The sequence below is a fragment of the Gambusia affinis genome, linkage group LG15 (genome assembly GCF_019740435.1).
Source record: "Gambusia affinis linkage group LG15, SWU_Gaff_1.0, whole genome shotgun sequence".
Taxonomy (NCBI): Eukaryota; Metazoa; Chordata; class Actinopteri; order Cyprinodontiformes; family Poeciliidae; genus Gambusia; species Gambusia affinis.
In genome coordinates, this window is record NC_057882.1 from 16,509,897 (window position 1) to 16,529,310 (window position 19,414).

The 19,414-nt window shown below is 38.3% G+C and overlaps 1 protein-coding gene across 2 annotated transcripts; it reads right to left on the reverse strand.

The window, feature by feature from the left end:
- Nucleotides 1-824: 824 nt before the first annotated feature.
- LOC122845216 (flotillin-2a) lies at nt 825-18,959 on the reverse strand. 2 transcript variants are annotated; one of them, XM_044141379.1, is made up of 11 exons: nt 18,730-18,959; nt 15,006-15,087; nt 12,772-12,862; nt 7,543-7,666; nt 6,743-6,861; nt 6,513-6,626; nt 6,305-6,424; nt 5,999-6,213; nt 5,239-5,422; nt 4,385-4,534; nt 825-3,283 (listed from the first exon to the last, which is right to left on the reverse strand). In XM_044141379.1, the coding sequence occupies exons 1-11, from the start codon at nt 18,776-18,778 to the stop codon at nt 3,233-3,235; spliced, it is 1,299 nt and encodes a 432-aa protein (XP_043997314.1). In that variant the 5' UTR covers nt 18,779-18,959; the 3' UTR covers nt 825-3,232. The 2 variants fall into 2 exon arrangements, with proteins under 2 accessions (XP_043997314.1, XP_043997313.1); XM_044141378.1 differs by lacking the exon at nt 12,772-12,862 and adding an exon at nt 12,327-12,417 and having other exon boundaries at nt 18,730-18,956.
- Nucleotides 18,960-19,414: the final 455 nt, after the last annotated feature.

Sequence of the window (19,414 nt, forward strand, 5' to 3'; positions counted from 1 at the left end):
GAGTAATGATGCACACTCTGGTTGGTGGAGAAGCTCCTCAACAAACTGTTAATTTTATAGTTTGATCAAAGTGAAGTTGAGCAACAGTTTACCAAATTTTCAGAAGGTTGCTGCTTCATTCTCCTACCATGACACGACTGGTATGGATTACATTTATGTTTCTCACCTCAGCGGACCAAAAAAGTGCCTGATTTCCTTTCTTAGAGTTACAATTATCGCAAGAATTGACAATCATAAAACGGCGTAATGCAGCAACAAGATGACTTGAGTTTGGTCAACCCTCAAAATGCTTGCTTAAAAAGATTCTTGATGCTAACCATTATGTGAGTAAGTTCATTTTATATATATATATATATATATATATATATATATATATATATATATATATATATATATATATATATATATATATATTTGGCTGATGCCACTTTGAGAAATACCAAGCTTCGTTCAAATTCAATTTCAGTGTGATCCAAGTCTTCTTCTTCTCCAGTAAATTTACTCGTCTGAGCTCCACTCACATTAAAGTAAGAAAAACTGTCAAAATAAATCGTTTGGTGAGTTGACTTCAAAGAAAGAAACGCGCTTAGAAACTCTTCAAATAACAGACTAGTGGTTCCGTCCTACACTTCCGTTGGCTGGAAAAGTGTTAAAAATGTCCCTGCAGTGACCTCTACTGGCCTGAACTGGCTATGACGGCTCTGTTAGAATCAAATAAATACGCTATCCTGTGAAGGATCAATGTTAGCTTTATTAGCCCTTGTTACACATGATGTAATTCATTTTATTTACGTGCATAACAGAAATTGAACACAGAGACGGACTGAAGGTGATATAACTTTATATTAGAGTGACACAACACAGAATAACATGAACACATGCTTAATCCTCCATGCTGCGTGACTTCTCCTTACAGTCATTGGTACACGAGAAGCCATGAAATAAAACCGAACAAAAACATCAACAGAGAGAATAGATTACAACAGACGTGTTTCACACAAAGATGAGAGTTAAGGCATAGGTTGAAAATGTTTTTGGTGGTTTTTATTTCTTCCTCAAATGCTACACCAAGTCACAAGAAGTTGCCTCTGATTAGTCAATAGATTTTGCATTCTTTGGCACAAATATGATGGCCAAAACAACTGATGAGGTCAAAAGTTTCAAAATAAAAACTTTTTACATATGTAGACTTATTTAATAACAATTCAGCTATATATTCAAGTTCACTTTCATCTACAAGATTAGGCGAAAGCACATTTTTAACAAAAATCCTGTCACTTCTCTGAGGTGATAATCTGCACAGAGCTCGTTACTTTGACAAAGGCACTAAGGAAATCTAATTTCCTAAATTTAAACAAGTATCACAAAGAGATTCTGTATAGTGAAAATGTGCATCGCTGCTGCACAAAAGTTCAGAATTATGACAAATATAGATGTGATTATAATATATCTACGTTTCTTTTTTTAAAAAATACTTTAACATAAAAAGTGTGACTGTTTGAAACCGGTGCTACCAATTATTTAATGTGCAGCCGAATGACATCAGAGTCTTTGAATGATTCTCACTGACAGGAAAACGATCCATTCGGAATGACACTTCCTGGAAACGGCTGAAAGTAACCGTACTGGCCGACACAGACGAAAGAGGGTAACGAGACAAGCTAGCACGCGAATGCGATTCCCGGAACTGTTCAAGAGCATTTTAGAAAACAAAAACAAGAGAAAGGGTTTTAAAACTTCACAAAAAACTACAAACGGAAAAATTAAAAGTCAGAGGCAGAATGTAAGAAAATGTTTATGGTCACAGACTCGGAAAGTTGTAGTTAAGCTCCTCACAGAGTGGTTCATCAGCTGTTTACTAAAAATAAAAATAAAATAAACGACAATAACAAAAGGCAGGCCAAACATTCACAGTATGCTGGACAACACAGATGATTACAAAGTTTTAGATTTCTGACATTATGTAACAACTACAAGCAACCCTCCCTTGTAGGGAGTTTCAGTCAACCCTTCAGAAAACATCAACCTGACTACGATATTAAAACCAGAACATTTATATCACAATCGCTACGGTCTGACATAATAAGAAGAACTGGATCGGAGGAGCTTCATATTCTGTTTCTTCATACCAAAACAGTTTCTCTAGAAATCCTGCTTCATAGTTACGGGTCCTGCTGCTCAAACTCAGGCATTCATCAGATCCGCCAATCAAAAGAGCAACAAAGCACAGATGTCATGTGAAGTATTGCCAAACTGATCACATGCTTGTTTTCTAACTTGTCACATTTCATTTCCGCTTTGTCAGCGTGGATGGAAGAGGATGCGCGCGGGAATCACGATGTGATTACTCATGATGCAAACGCCGCTTCAAAGGGGGGGAACAAGGAAGACGAACAGAGAGGAGAAATAAAATGGCAGCCTAACGTTTTGCTACTTGAGGTAATAGAAAAGGTTTCAGCAGCCCCCAGCTGGGATCCACGGTCTCCTTTAAGGCTATGTATGGCTTTCTTCTCGCTTCGCAGGTGCAAATGTGTTTAAACGTGATAAAATTAAAAGAAAAAAAACAAAAAAAAAAACAAACACCAGATTTACTGTAGCCATGTTTGAAAGAAAATAAACTCCATCCATGTTCGACAGGCATAAATCCAAATTAGTGCATGAAGGTTTGAACAGGCACTGGACATTGGAAACAGACGGGCAACATGATAAGGAGGATCATCATACAGCTGATTCAAAAATCCACGTCTTACAGCTACACTCAGAGGAGGTGGAGGAGATCAGCCAGAGCTCGGAGCTCGTCTGTAACGACAGACAGGAAGAGGCAGCAGCTGCGTCGCTGCACAGCTTCCAGCGGTGAAACAGCGTCACAACGCTGGAAAGTCCTTTCCTCCAGCAGGAGTCTGCCCTAATCTGGACTGGAATAGACAATACATCTCTGGATCTTTAAACAATACACTCTGCTCTGTTGCGGATACCATGTAGAAGTGAATAGACAGAAGCATCTTAGCTAAGGAGAATAACGACGAACTAAAACCAAATTTAGAAACAGCTTGATGCCAGTATTTCTTTTTCCTATACAAAACTAAAATTTGCTTACAAATAGTAAAAAAAAAAAAAAAAACAAACAAAAAAAACCTCTTGGTTGGTGTCAAGTGTTTCTAGTTGAAGGCAGTTGCAACGAGGGATTATCTGACTGAGCCTCTTCATGCTTGAGGCCTTATTGTCTCATACATCACACAGCCGCTTGGCATTGTGGGCCGGTCATCTTCTGGAGCAGAGGGATCTGTGGGACCAGAAGGATTAATGCAATAAATATGGAGCATGGAGATTGATTTTCTTCCATCATGTAGGTTTTCCCAAAGTAAAATTCAAGAACTTCTCAAGAATTTTCAAGGTAAGTCTACAAACTTTTTTCCAGCACTGCACTTTGGAGATAAAAACCAAACAAATTAACAGTTCCTTATTACACAATATTATTCATTACTGTTATTAATAATGTCTTATTAATGTGAATCGTATTCTACAGTCTAGGTAAACAAAGATTTTGAAATGTCTCTCTTACACACCCTATACACCCTGACTGGACTGAGAACAAAATTTAACAAACATTCCTCACGTATAAACTATTATTTCTATTACACAGATCAATAAGTGATTGAGCCACTAGGAATAATAAATACTCACTAAATTAAAACAATTCAGATAAATTCTGTTAAGATAAATGACTTTCCTGCTCAGATTAAATGATTGAACACAATATACAAAGAATGTTACATAAGAAACTCTAAAAAAGTCTTCTCGCTAAGTTTTCTGGCATTTATCAAATAGAAATAATTCTTCTAATTTTCCACTGACCTAAAACGAGAGAAGTTTAGTTTGATTAAACTTTAGACTAAGCTAAAGGTATATTTATGTGTCTTTTTATTAGGTGTATGAAAATATCTGATTTCAAATGTAAATAATATTCTCCAAATTTGGGATTTTAATCAAACATTAGATTGGACTTTATTACAAAACTGCAGTTTGAATATCAAGAGCTCTCTAGGACTTTATACAGAAATCAAGCACTTTCCAAAATTATAATGTAAACATTTAACTGTTCATGATTCATAGGCAGGAAAGAAATATTCTGAATGGTGCTTAGGATGATTTTGAATAAGAAAAACAGAAATTAGATCAATCTGATCAAAGCTTTACAACAAAAGAAAAAAATCTGAGTTTGAAAATGGGCCACAAACCTGTATGATTTTAGCTCATAATGGAAAATATTTCCATAAGAAAAAAAGGTAAATAAATGACTAATCATCAAGACAAACGTTGCGTTAAGGTAGACCTGGCGAAGCGTGAGCTCTGATGGGGAACGGAGGAAGACCGGAGCGCTCACCTTGGTCAGATCTACCCCAGTCAGGGCGTTGATGGAGACGGGGAGTTCAGCTAGAAGTCGATTCACCTCTCCGGTCACGCGGCTGCCTTCGCCACTCAGGATGACGATCTCACTGGTCTTGGCCAGAGGAGCAGCCACCTTACTGGTGATCTGCAAAACACACGAGGAAAACATTAAAGCCTCAAGCACTGGACCGGCGTCCACTGGATGGAGACTGAATCTGAAGGATATGTTTGAATGGAACAGAAACAGCAACACGTTCCGCTCCAATTTAACAAGAAATGCATTCATTCAGGGCCTCATATAATGAGTATTTTAGTTACTGATTATTCTGGAGATTATTTCTTTGGATTAACTGATTATTTATTGGACAGCAACAGATGCTTAATGGGATTTTTTTGCTGCAGAATTTGAACAAGGTGAGGCTAAAACTACTCCACTTGAGAGCTGGCATAGTTTGGAACAGAGCTTAATCACAGACAAAGGCCTTTTTAATCTAAAATTCAAAATGTATACAATTTTTGTACAGTTGTAGCTTCATTACTGCTTGGAGTATGTTGTTCTTTCAGCAAATTGTATTGTTTTTTGTCTGTATGCTCCAGTTAACGATTAATCAATTTGCAAATTAGTTGATAATTTCTCCAAAATTTAATTGATTACGATTAACCGCTTCAGCCCTACATTAAGTGCTGGTTTACACAGCAATCTGTTCGTGCAACATGGAACTGATTGGAGTTCGGATTTGATGCCACATTAGCAGAAATGGCTATGTTACGTGAACAAAACATACTAAACAACAGACGGAGGGTTAAGACGGACTGAAACCAGATGTAAATAATCGTGTAGCGCAGAACCTTAGGTAGAGCGTCCAGCACCAGCGCCGTCTTGGCAGCTTCTCCGTACTGCAGGTAGGCTTCAGCCTTCAGCCTCATCTTCTCAGCCTCTGCTTTGCCCACGGCTTCAATAGAAGCTGCTTCAGCCTCACCAATGCAGCGGATCTTCTCAGCTTCTGCCTGCGCCGTCAGCACCTTCTTTATCCTGGGATGAGACACCAGAAGCAGAAATGGGTCACGAGTGACTGGTAACGTTGGCAGCCTTCTGCCATATGCAACTTCTGTACATACAACCAAATATAACTGCTAGTACAAATGCTTGTTCTAGTGTGTAGAAGGAGGCTCCAGTTAGTTTAAGTCAGTGCTTCTCAATTCCGGTCCTCAGGGCCTGCTGTCCTGCATGTTTTAGGTGTTTCCCTTCTGCTACACACCTGGATTGAATATGTGGGTGATTAACGGGCTTCTGCAGCACTTGATGGTCATGCAATCATTTGAATCAGCTGCTCTGGAGTAGAGGTACATCTAAAACATGCAGAGCGTGAGGACTGGAATTGAGAAGCACTGGCATAAGTGTACAAAGATATTTTCACTAGAAACTAGACCAAAATAACTTGGCAAGATTTTGTGTTTTTTCAGTGTAGATTAGCCTAGATTAAGCACAGACAACTTTAAACAGTTAGAAAAGCAAAATGATTTTTTCACATCATATAAAATTGACATTTTATATGATAAAAAATGATTCCATTAATTTCCTGACTGCGTAAAACTAAATGAAACGCACTTCTGTCCCTCGGCCAGCTGCTGCATCTTGTAGGCTTCGGCCTCTGCAGGTCTCTTCACGGTTGCAATGAGCTCCTTTTCAGTTCGATCGATCTCCTTCTCCTCGATAGTGATCTGCTTCTTCCTCTGCACCACCTCGATCTCGATCTCCTCCAGACGGATCTTCTGCTGCACCTTGGCCGCCTGCAGCTCATACGCTAGCTGAGCCTCTGCTTTCTGCAAGGAATATTCTCTTTTTTTTCTGGAACTGCATCTAGAATTTCAGTTGTCTATTTTTGAATTTTGCAGAATGCGTTGAACTGGATACCTTTGTGTTCACTTCCTGGTTGAAGGAGGCTTTCTGCATCTCCAGCTCTCGTTTGGAGTCGGCCATCTTTGTGTCTGCGACGAACTTGACGTCCATCATTTCTTTCTTACACTCAGCTTCCTAAAAACAAAAGAAGAAAAATTAAAAACGGTTACAGTAAGATGATCAGCGGATGGGAAATGTGTCTTCTTCTTGAAGCTCCTCTTACCCTGATGCCTGCATCTCTCTCTGCCTCTGCCACACCGATATCTGCGTCCCTCTGTACTGCAGCTGTCTGCGTTTTCCCCAGGGAGCTCAGGTACTCCACTTTATCGTAAACATCCTGTCAGCAGGGAGAATAAACAGAGAGGTACAAAACAGTAAGTGGTGAAAATATCCTATGGGTATGGCAAGCAGAATTAAAGCCCAACAAAACCAAACAATAAACCTGTTACAGACCTTGATGGTGAAGCTGAGGATCTCGATGCCCATTCGGCCAACGTCAGGCGCAGCCACCTCCCTCACCAGAGACGCAAACTTGTCTCTGTCTTGGTAAATCTGTTCAACTGTGAGGGTACCTGAAGATTAAAGAGATCGTTAATGTCCTTAATTAAATGCCTTAAGACAAGCTCCTACTTGTAAGTTAGATTTAAATACTTCAAGTGTACTATATTTGCACAAGAAACTAAATCAGAAAACACATCTTCTTGCAGCATAAATAGTCCTAGATTTAATGTATTACTTTGCATCTTATTTCCTCTACAATTTTTTTTTTTACCATTTTTACTGTGAAACACTGACTGCTGTCTAAGAAAAGTCCTATTTAAATAAAATTTACTTACTTACTATTCACCCTTTTACTAGGATATTTAACCATCTACACTCAAAAGTAGATTCTTTCAAGCTAGTGACAAACTGAGTGATGATCTAAAAGACTGAGGAATTTTAAAATATTGCTCCTTCACTCTAACTTAAATCTGATAACTGGCTGGAATCGCCTTTGTTGACAACCTCAATCAGAGAATCTCCTTAAGTGAACCTCTATCTACAACAGGTAAGCTATTTCCAGCCAATAACTAAAAAAAACCTCCAAACTATTCCATTAGCAAAAAATATGACCAAAGATTGTTTTTCTTATTGAACTGCAGAGCCACTGAAGGTATTGAGTTTATACACAAAGGAAACGTCAGTGATTATAGCTAATCTTTCTATGTTTATGCATAGAAGAGTGTAGAGTTTATGCATAAACCTCTACCCACCCAGGATGGCACGCAGGTGACCCTCCAGGGTCTGCAGGATGACGCTCTTGATCTCTATCACGGACTTTCCCAGGAACTGTTCACAGGCGAAACCAAGCAGCTCGTTTTCCGTCATCACCTTCACCTGGTGCCAGCATGGACACAGATTGTCAGCTGAACACACATTCACAAACCCGGGAGCGAGCGGCATGCATGAAAACGTGTTAGCTTCTCGGCTATCTGAGGGCAAACACACACCGTCCTTCCATACTCACTTTCACATCATCACTGGGGTATTAAAAACAGGTGACTGAACGCAGCGAATCATCACAGGAAAAAGTGATAAAACTGGTGACATTATTCAGTTCAGTGACGGGAATGCATAAGTGGTGACATTTTGAAAGACATTTTAAACTTTTTACATCTGACGGCTGGCTGCAAAATATCATTCCTCCACATCGAACTCTGTTTGTCTAAAACTATTTTCACATGAATTCCCTAAGTCAATGCATTTTTGGTATGTATAAAACCAAACTACATGGCCAGACTTTATCCTTGTGACTTTCTCAATCATAATCCAACTCATTTTTAGATCACTTTATAATAAAAATACCATATTTAAAGCTACATTTTACTCCAAATCTACTTATCTAATCAATAAAGACAAGAAGAGATTTACTTTAAAATGTAATTTAAATGGGGCATATTTAGTTTTACATTTCAGTAATAACTGCACTCTGGTCACATAGCTGCAAACAATGTAAATTATTTAAAAGACAACTAAGAAAAAAACTGCATTTGTCCTAAGATTTACAAAATGAAGGCATTTAAATGTCACCAAAAAGCTCTAAGAAGATTTAGCCTGATAATGTAGTCCACAGGAGATGAAACAATATAAAAGACAGTGAGCTGGGTCCTTAGGCGAGAGGTCTGCACATGGTTTTGCTTTACAACATGCACTCCACTCCAGAAACAAGGGAAACACAAAGTCGGGAAAAATGGTCGTCATTCCAAGGAAACTGTCTGCAAACAGAGAAGGCCGCAAGCCAACCACATCAACACACACATGCAGGCGCAAACAGACAGCAGGAGGCGCTGTGCCACAAGTCAGGCTCACACAAGGACTTGTGAGTAGTGATGGTGATAGAAACCCTCCTATATGTTGTGCGACACCATCTTTTTATTCCTCCAACTTATGTCTTATTAAAAAACTGACATATTTGGGACTTATTCCCAAACTTAAAATGAACTTCAAAACTGATTTAGGTTATAGGTGAAAATGTCCAATCAGGTGAATATTTGAATTAAAAAAAAAAAAAAAATTATCTGTAATAAAATAAAAAGTCCAATCTCAACATGAACATTATGTTCTTCTCTGGTTTTATTTGAAAAGCCACTCCTCAAGTCCAGACATGTTTAACTGTGGAGAAACATATGACTTGTTACCATGGAAAAGGTTCTCTTTAAAATTGTGATCCAGAGCCGCAATGGCTCTGGATTAGGTTGGGTGCCCAGGATGAGCTGCTGGGTTAAACAGTGAGAGTGAGAGGAGTTGTTTAGCAGCAGACAGTGGGCTCATTGTCAGTTACAACTAGGGAAACGGAGAAGGGAACAGTGTCATCGCTGTGGCTGAAACGGAGAACTAATAATCCCACTCTGTCATGCAGACGGGAAGAAAGAAAATGAAACAAAGAGATGGGTATCATTTAGAGAACAAAATTATGCCAACAGTGTTTCACAATTTTAAAGAGAAAATCCACTAGAATCCCTTGGGAAGCTGACAGGTTTGCTTCTTGAACAAAGTAGATTTTTAATCTGTTTCTAAAATCAGAAACCTAGCGCAACAGAGTGGCTATAAAGAATATTTTAGTGCAAATTCAGTTACACATTAACGTAATATGTCCTGTTTCAAAGGATGCGATGACGGTTTTCTTCCTGTTTGGCCATGAGGTTTATTTTGACCATATTAGACTAAAGAGGGGCTCTAAGAACAAATCAAAAACATGTCTTTAGTGATGTCACGACATGGATCACAGGCTCTTGGAAAAAGGAAATTTGATCCTAAACAGAAGTAGTTAAACTGGTTCCTCACAAGCTCAGACACTAAAGACAAGGTTTCCCTTTAGATAGTCAAATAGTATGTCTGTCGCCACTGAGATCTTGATGAATTAGATTTTTTTTTTTTTTACAACACACAAAAATAAGGGTGTGCCCACAGCATTGCTGAATCTGTCACAGCATGACCTTAAAAAGAAAGTGGATTTTGTCTTTAGTATCGTCTTTGTTTACAAAAAAACAAACAAAAAAAACATACTTTGGCACTGAACAAGTCTGGGCTGGCGCTGTTTCAAACAAAGTGTGAATGACCTGAGAATCTAACATGAACACTCAACACAAACTGAATTACGATCCAATATAGTTTAGAGTCTTTATTGCTTTTTGAGCTGGTAAGTAAGTCCTCTGACTGGTTCGTGTTTTAGACCGACAGTGATTTTCCACTACACGGTATGGTTCGACTGTGTTCATAGATCAACATGACAACGATTTCCTGCTTTGCTTCTCACAGTATCCTCTTGTTGTTGGCAGGATAAGCTGTTTATTCTCTTAGTGTGCTCAAGGCTTTTTTTTTTTTTTTTTTTTAAGAAAACACACACTTCCCTGAATGTGATAACATTTCACAAACCTCCACTTTGGATGTGCATTTTAAAAATAAGAATTGCGAAGGAGTAGGAAGCAGATACTGAATTGAATCACTTTGTGAAAAAGCAACAGAGAAGGATTTGAATAACACTTATTAATGTATGACTTTATGCATTAAAAAAGCATTTTGGTTGTGCAGATGAGGTTTCAATCAAGGCTTTTTTAAAGGACTAACAGCTGATACTCCTCAGTTGCACTTCCACAAATATATGTAAATTTTTGCACACTGACTGCAAACTTTAACTGATGTAATTGTTTTTTTATTTTTTTTATTTTCACCCTTTACAGTGATGCAATAGAGGCTGCCCCTGCAGCTGCAGCTTCAGCAGGCGTCATGTGACAACCTCTACATCGGCAAATGCTACACACTGATGTTGGTGTAGAAAGGAACGCTCTGCAAAAAGCAGCTAAAACATCATTTCATTTTAGGATGTACAAAGCAAAGTGCTACATTTATAAGCGATGAGAAAAATGTTTTTGTAAACTTTCTCCATTAACTGGAATTGAATTCAAATCTCACGAGCTGAATCATCAAACACTCGAGAGTAAAAATGCTAGCAGCATTAGCTCAGCACTTCAGCTATCTGCCTTTCCTCAACAGCTGCTGTATGCATCTAATTATTTAGAAACAGAAGATAATCCTACAGAAACTCCCTTTGACAGATAATACCTGTTGCTACCAAGAAAAACTGAGATTGCACAGGGTGAGTAAATTAAGAATATGGTCATAGTACTAACATAGACCACTGAAGGGTGATAAAATGAAGTGTTATCTTTCTGCACTTTAAACCTACAGAGTTATTAAATGCACTTAATGAGGTGTCGGATTGAATTTCTGCACTGTAAAAAGATTGTGCTCGGGGCACACCTGGACATTATAACTGGGTTCCTGGTAGGTTTTGCTGGCTACAATAATAAAAAACTTTTAAAACCTCACAGTTGGTTTTCAGCAGATTACATATAGATTAGAGGCAAACAAAATGGGGCCGTCACTGATTTAGCAAATTGCTTTGGGTTGTGCTGTGGTGGCGCAGGTGTTACGCACAACCCACATAACCCCCTTAGTCGTCAACATGGCCGTCGCAGGTTCAAATCCCGACCCGGTGACCTTTGCCACATGTTTTCCCTCTCTCTCTTTACCTACTTTCTTGTCTTAGCACTTTCTAATAAAGACCACTAGAGCCAAAAAAAACCTTTAAAAAAAGAAAAAAAAAAGAAAAGATTTGTCAAAATGCAGTTGGAGTTTCTGAACAGTTGCATCTTTAAAAGCCTGAACATAATTTAAATTCAGGTAAGTAAGAGAAATTCTAGATCTGGACACTGAACTACTGACGCATTTTATTCTGATGCCCAACAGCCAGCCAACAATAACATGGCCAACGCCACCACATTGCTAAAGAGGAATAATTCAACCGGCAGATGAACTGTGCATTTAAAAGCCGTTAAATGGAAAGATAAAAATGGAGTAGCAGCATAAAAATGATAAAATGGAGGAAAGAACTGTAAAGTAATTACAGCATTAGTTTTGCTTTATGCTACTTTGTTTCAATACATAAAGTGTCCACTCTATTTCAAGCTAAAATAGTTGATACCGCACCATGTAATGGAAAACTGGCTTGTGGCCATACACTGTAGTCAGAAAAATGCTTTTCCTTTGGATCCAAGTTGGGGAGAAAGAAACTTACTAACACTGTGCCTCGGCTTTCTTGCGGCAGCTTATTGATGCAAAGTGTATCACTACCAGATGGTAGAAAAAACATTGAGAATAAAGGAAAGGAAACAAAATTCTGCTGCCTCTGCTTTAAAGCTTTGGATTTTTTCACTATGGATAATTTACCTTTGAATAAAACATTACAGCCCTGAAACGATCAAAAAACACAACACTGCCTGCAGCTAATCAGAGGATTTCAGCTCGATGCATTATGTTTTAGGATGATATGAAATCATGCAAACAATTTAGCCCAAAGTCTGAGTGAATCTTGAAATCTATACATAAAACTCCTCGTCTGCTTTGATTTCTGGCTTTTCTGCCAAAGAAAGGAAGGAATGGGTAGAGGGGTTAGTGGAGTTTGATCTGGCATTCCCAGAAAAGTGTGATGATTTACCTGAGCCACCCCAGTGACAGTTATAGCTACACCCTCCGCTGTCTCTACATCCTCACACTTGGGCTGCAGGGTCATAATCTCAAGCGTTATCCTGTGAAGAATGTGGAAAAATACCAAATAAAAATTGACATGTACGCAGGGAGAGGAAATGAACGGAAGGGACAGATAACACACAACAAAAAAGAACAAAAGTGAAACCATTCACCCAAGGACTCCAGATCACCAGCAGCAGAGCAACAAGACACTTAATCCAGAATTCAGACTCCTTCGAATTCTGATGTAATTCAGGATTACGCATGAGGAAATCCAGCACAACTTTCTTTGGCACTGAACTCCTCAGATCCCCCATTTGTGGCCAAACAGAGATTTTATTGGTTAGTTTGTTAGTGGCACCATTCTCCTTTGCCTGTCTTTGGCCCTTTTTGGACCTGTTCAAGTGCGTTACCTGAGCCACCCCTGTCACAGCCAGGGGAACACCCTCCGAGGTTTCGATATTCTCACAGCGACAGAGGATGGTCATAATCTCCAGAGACATTCTATGCAGACAGGCGGGCAGGCAGCGGGAATAGCATAGGCAAAACAGTAAGTTGGACAACAGTTGTTAGGAACGTCAATAACCATCGACAAGCAGAAGAGGGAAGGGAGACGGGGACACACACACTGCACAACTTTGCCTTTCTCTTACCAGATTTCATTCTGATAGTTAAGTAAAAGAGAGCATCATTAATTAAAAATCCAATTTAATATTTCTAGCTGATCCTATTTTGATTGTATTTTTGTTTAAAGTGTCAGAGCTGGAGATAAGAGTCTGTTTGCAGCTCCACCAATTTTCCAGAACAGCTGGATCAATGAGTCAAATCCTTGAGCATTAAGATAATTGCTGCATCTAAACAGGAAGTCAGGCTCCCACTGCTTTAGAATGCCGTCTATGTTACATGGTACAAACAGAACTTTTAGCACATAGTATGGGATGCACATTAAAATAAAATAGAAGCTGAAGACAGTGCATAATCTCTGGGATGACTTAAATCTGAATGTTGCGTCATCATTTAGGTTTGGTCTATCCTCACGTTTCCTAGCAACCACAGACAAAAAGCAGCACTTAATGTGAAATGAGTGACTTCAGGTTTTAATGCTGAGACGGGCTGATCAAAGACAAAGCAAAGCATGTTAGATAAGCACAAACAAGGAGGGAGGCAAACAAATTATAAAACCATTTACAACTGGAAACTCCAGAAACATGGAAGATGGAGATTAAAGAGATTATTTCTCAATAGGAAATAAAGGTTTTGTAGTTTTTTTATGTAAAAGTAAACTAAACTCAGCATCTTAAAGGTATAAGATGCTGAGCTGCTCTTTTTACACATGTGAAAAACTCTGGATTTTATGACAGACGTTAATTGTCTTCATTCGTTAGCCCTGTTTGGTTTCTCTAGTGATTCATTTCCATTGTGTAAATATTTTATCAGCTTAAAAGTCAGTTATTAATGACCTGTAGTTTGTTAAACTAAAAGCTGGTATCTAGCCACCTAGGCGCATAAAATTTAAGAGACACTAAATTAATGAAGCAGGTCTATTCCCTGCTTTGCTAATTTAGCATTTTAGATTAATTTTAGGGAACAAGAATTATAATTCTGATAAGAGCTTATGTTGTTATAACCCCTGATAAAAATAATTAAAAAAACAATAATAATAATAATAGTCAATCAAACTCTGGCTACATTTCATGGCAATCTTTAAAGAGATTAAATTTTTTTTTTAATATCTCAAGGCAGGCGGTTTTCTTGTCCAATGGAAAAACTCAAGTAGAAAATGACTAAAACTGCAAAAGTACAAATTGACAAACTGCTTAAATATCAGATTCCTCTAAAGTCAGCAAAGGTTACCAACATGTGTTATAGTTTAGCAATCAAATCAGCTGGTTTTTCTATAAAACCAAACACAGTGCAGAAAAAGATCTATTTAATCAAACCGACAATTTACTTCATGTAATAACCAAACCTTCATAAATGAATAAAAATGCTGACTAGTTCATCCAAATTATGTATTTGCCAACTAAACTGGAGGATTTTTTAAATAACGGACTACAAGTTCATGACCCACAACGGCAGCAGTAGATTCATCCTCCCAATGTGCTGCATAAAAAGACTCGCCTTTATTCTGATTTTATGTAAATTTAGAAGAATGCAAATAAGAACGGTCACTGAGAATGGAAAGGTTTCACATGGTGTAAAGAACTCATGAATGGGAGAGAAGAAATCTGACTATTAGAAAACAATTGTGTAATCATATAATCAAATGTTTATGTTAATAAAGAGAAAATATAATTTAGTAAAATTTGTAGCACATTATCATAAACCAATACTAAATCAAAATCCATTTGATCTTAAACCTTATTTTTCGATTTGGTGATAAACCTGATTTTACAAGACAAACGGTGGTCATTTCAATAAAACCACTTCTCCCAGACATTGACATAAACTAAGTTTTATAACAAGATGACTGAAAGTTGTTTGGATGCTTCTTTTTACTTGACACTAGAAATAAACAGCCAGTTAAAGCAGTTACTCCAAAACAGGTCTCTGACGTGGACAGTTTATGTCGACCAGCAGGCATCCTGCCCTGACAACGCAATTAGGAAATGTGACTCTGTTACGGCCACAGCAGACAGGTTCTTACCTCTGGATGTCAGAGATGAGCCACCAGGCCCAAGCCCAGCCCCCCACGACATACGTCTTCTGATCCGAACCACAGCAGCCACCTTCACACACATTGAAGAGGGGTCACATGGTTGTCATCATATAAAATATACAAATATGAAACACAGCTGGTATGTTCGATTTTTTTTTTAGACGGCTGCTTCAAAACGATCAAAATCAAAATCCAGAAGAACATTTTTAAAAGAAAAAAAGAAATCAGTCATTGCTGTAGGTTTTTTTTTTCCTTTTACTGGAATCCGTTAGTTACTCAAGAGGAAGTTTGTGTGCAGAGCAGTGTCTCACGCTTCATTCCTTGTTTCGCCCACAGTTCCCACAAGTTCACAAAAGGTAACCATGTTGCCTTTGTTTTTCACAAAGTCGTTTTATCTCACCTGATGATTTGAGGCTGCACTAGATGAGGTAAAACAGCCTGCAAAGTCTTGCACCTTGTGGTTTTATGACAAACATTCCCACGATTGCCTGAGCTTCATGTATTAACCAAACCTTCATAAACAAATACAAATGCAGAGTAGTTCATCCAAATTATGTATTTGCCAATTCCACTGGGGGATTTTTTTAAATAACGTTGTTAACAGGAACTACAAGTTCATGACCCACAACGATGCTAAATCAAGACAACATTGACAATAATAGAGGAATCTTTCAAGATGGGAAACGTGCCAATAGCAAAACAGGTCTCGGCATTTCAGACTGATTTAATCTGGACTCTTTAGTGCGACATTCCCAGCTGTCACATGTTAACTGACAAGGCAAAGGAAAGGGAGATCTATATTTACTGTCTCAAAAAACACGACCTAACAACTGATAATTGCAGGGCCTACTGACCCACACATCATCAGCTGTCGCACAATGACGAAAGACTCTTAGAAACAGTTCTCGTGACATTTCATGTCCCAAGCAGAAGTGTCACTGTTGGACAAAGGGTCATTTCCAAAAATCTGAACTTTAAAGGCAATTCAGAAATCAAAACCTGCTGTAGTCATAAACATGCAAGGACACTCTCTTTGACCTTAAATTTTAAGTGTAATGCTAACTGGTCAGGTCACCTATAGAAACACACCGGCTACAGACCGATTTAGACAGCAGCATAGATGAAATTCCTAAATGCACTCATTCCACAGACAGGGAAGGGAGGGTTCCTGGTTAATAACATGGAATTTATAGTGTGATTTACACCACACCAGTGTCGTGCGGTCAGGGGAGACATTCAAATGCTCTGAAGTGCAGCCGGTGAGGCAGCAACGAGCTGAGCCTCACATGGGATTGCGCAACCTCTCGCTAACTGCCATTCTATATAGGAGCCTGTTCCTCCTGTCTGTGCGCCACCAATAAAATGGTTAATAAACATTTAATGTCAGAACTGATTTTCCATAATTTAGCTTATGTATATAATGTACAGTATTTTTTGTCACCAACTGTGTGTGTAACGTGTTTCGTGTGCTGAGGAGCGATCAAAAACGGCATAGAACAGATTCGAGGTGAGATAGGTAGTACTCTTGCCTGATGGCAGGGGGCGCTCATGATCCCAGACATTGTAACTCCACAACTGTAGAGTAAGAGACAGTAACAGCGAGCTAGAAATACAGTAAAGTCAAGTGCAGCGATATATTTATAGCTTTCTCCTCGTACCACAGCAAACACTTAATAATGATCACAAAATAAACATTAAGCCTAAAACCATTGTTACCACTGCAACAGACTGAATGTTCTGCTCTTTGTGTGGGAAATATCTGAGCGGTTTTTAGTGGCGTTATTGTAAGTTGCTATGGCAACGAGTCTGCGCGTAGCTGCGCTGTTACAGAGAGCGAGAAAAAACGTGGTTTTGAGTTGTACTTTAACGATTTTTCCCTTTGCTATGGAGCACAGCACGAAATTAATAATATCTACATGTCCAAGTTTGATTGAGCTAACGGAATTATTCTACGGCGGCAGCGCGGCTATGCATGACATGTAAAAGAATTGTCCTTTTGCAAAGTCCGGATGCGCGAAATTTTCTTATGTAAACAATAACATGCAGAAGGCCTATATTCGTAAATCTGATTATGATTAAGTCAATGCCTCACCATCTATAAACATCAACGCATATATCTGATATTAAACCACACACCCTCTCCTTTCAAAAAGTTGGAAAAATTGTTATTTTCTAAATCAACTAGCCCTGGTTTCAAATGTGGAGCTTATGTTGTTACTCAGCTCTGGTCTTAAGCCGCTCATAAATGTTTTGGTTTCACAATGAAGCTGAAGTGAGTGAGTGAGGAAGAGCCCCTTACAGATTCAGTTAAAGGGGCAGGAAATCTGTACAACAAACCCAAACAAAGGTTTCAACAAACCGTGGATCTGCCACAAGTGTGAAGAAACACAGGGGTTTTAAAATATGAGTTTTAAAGATCACAAACTCCCTGATACCAATGGTGTTTATACCGTAACGGTAAAATTTTGCTATAAACAATTTTCTTTCCCACATACATGAATCTAAACAAGCGCAAGGCAGATTTTAAATTACACCAAACTATTGGCCAATTTTACCACAATACAGAAAACATTTGTTTTCCAATTTACTGAATGCATCAAAACTAAAGGCTCTCTCTATTTCAAGACTATAAAAAGGGTCAATCACCACCATGCACTTTAATACGTTATAAGGATAACAAATTAGACAAAAATGCAATTCCTTCAAAATTACTAAATTTTTTTCCCTCTTAAATACTGTATTATAATCCTTATGGGGGGAAAGTAATCAATCAAAATCAGAATTGGTAGTTGAGATCAATTTGAAAAGTGGATATTGGTATCTTCGTCTGATTGGTGCACACACTTGTGACATTTTGTTCAGATCAATTGTGTTTGACTCCAATGCTCCATGAGCATTTGTGAACATGATACACACATATGTTTCTCTATAAAGAGAGACATATATATTGAGCACAATGTCAGGGGTTTAAGAAACATGAGCTCTGCAGACCAGAGTCAGTACAGTGAATGTACCCGCCCTTCTAATTTAATTACCTCTGTTTCTTCAGGAGAGCACCACCATATGTTTTCACCAGTGTTCATGGGAAAATATACAATTATGCTCAACCTTTATTGCTCTTAAGTCTACTTTTCTGTATACATAGCGTATTAATAAAATAGCTGCTTAATTTTAGCAACGTAACCATTCTAAAAGTTAATAATGCATGTAAAGGAAAATGGCTGCAACCAAAAATTATTCAATCTATGAGCCATATACTGCAGGGATGTAATATAGATAAACTTGGTGCTATAATCAGGACTTTTTAAACATCTTGAACAGACTACACTGCATAAAAAACAACGCTGGGATATTGCTATGGGAACATACTGTACATATGCGAAAATATGGCGGATATGATCATTCCAGTCACAAAATAATTATAAATTACATTCAAATCATCATGAGAAAATTTAACCTGCCATTTCTCCTCTAGAGGGAACGGAGGAGAATATGTCGACTTAAAATAAACCGAAGACATTAATTTGTTGTCATATAATTTATAATACTCGGGATTTTTTCCAACAGAAACGAATTTGTTTCTTATTAAAAATATCTAAATAATTCAACTGTTAAGCTTCAATGTTATTTAATAGTTTCTCGTAATGTGTGCTTTAACCAGAGTGACGCTTCAGGCAGGAAAAACACGGCGTCACAGAAACGTTTACGTTACCTGAAACAACGAGGGCCTCGTTCGGTCCAACGGTGTGGCAATTTCCCATTTTATCGACACAAAAATACGTGAATCCACACCGGCTTATAACATACAAAAACAAATATTTTTGTTTAGAAACTTCACTTGGTCGCTTAAAGAGCAGCCCTCTTCACGCCCCTACCGTAAATTACGGAAGGAGGGTTTTTTTCCCCCCCCCTTTTTACTTTTTTTTCCAAAATGGAGACCGGAGGATACATCTTTCAACAAGGGAATACAGTACTTCCGCTGCATACTTTCAAAATAAAAGTTTCCTAGGCAGCGCTCGTTTGTGGTAGCGTATTCTGAACACCTCAATGTTGTGTTTTTTGTTTGGTTTCGCAGCAACTTGACTGACTGAAACAGCTACCACTCTCCCTCTTCCTCCGTTAGCCCCCACCCAGGATTACTGGATCGACCAATGTAGGCGTGGTAGTGTAAATATCCGCACAAGGAATTCTAAACAGGATTCCTGTTACTTTACAAGAGGGTGGCTTGTGTTCATGAGTTCTCACATGATATATGTGTCATCCAAGACCAATTGTTTTAACACGGGAGGAAGGGGCTGCTACAGATAAAACTGAAAAATGACATTAACAAATATTGTGGAGAATTTTGACATCTAGAAAGCTCTTGATTCCTATATTATGAAACTGTTGATAACAGA

Excerpts from the sequence above, each read along its gene's own strand:
- LOC122845216 (XM_044141379.1), bottom strand. The coding sequence starts at position 18,778 with ATGGGAAATTGCCACACCGTTGGACCGAACGAGGCCCTCGTTGTTTCA. Across the intron at positions 12,863-15,005 it reads CTCATCTCTGACATCCAGAG|AATGTCTCTGGAGATTATGA; the intron begins GTAAGAACCTGT and ends CTGTCTGCATAG. Across the intron at positions 6,214-6,304 it reads ACCAGGAAGTGAACACAAAG|AAAGCAGAGGCTCAGCTAGC; the intron begins GTATCCAGTTCA and ends TATTCCTTGCAG.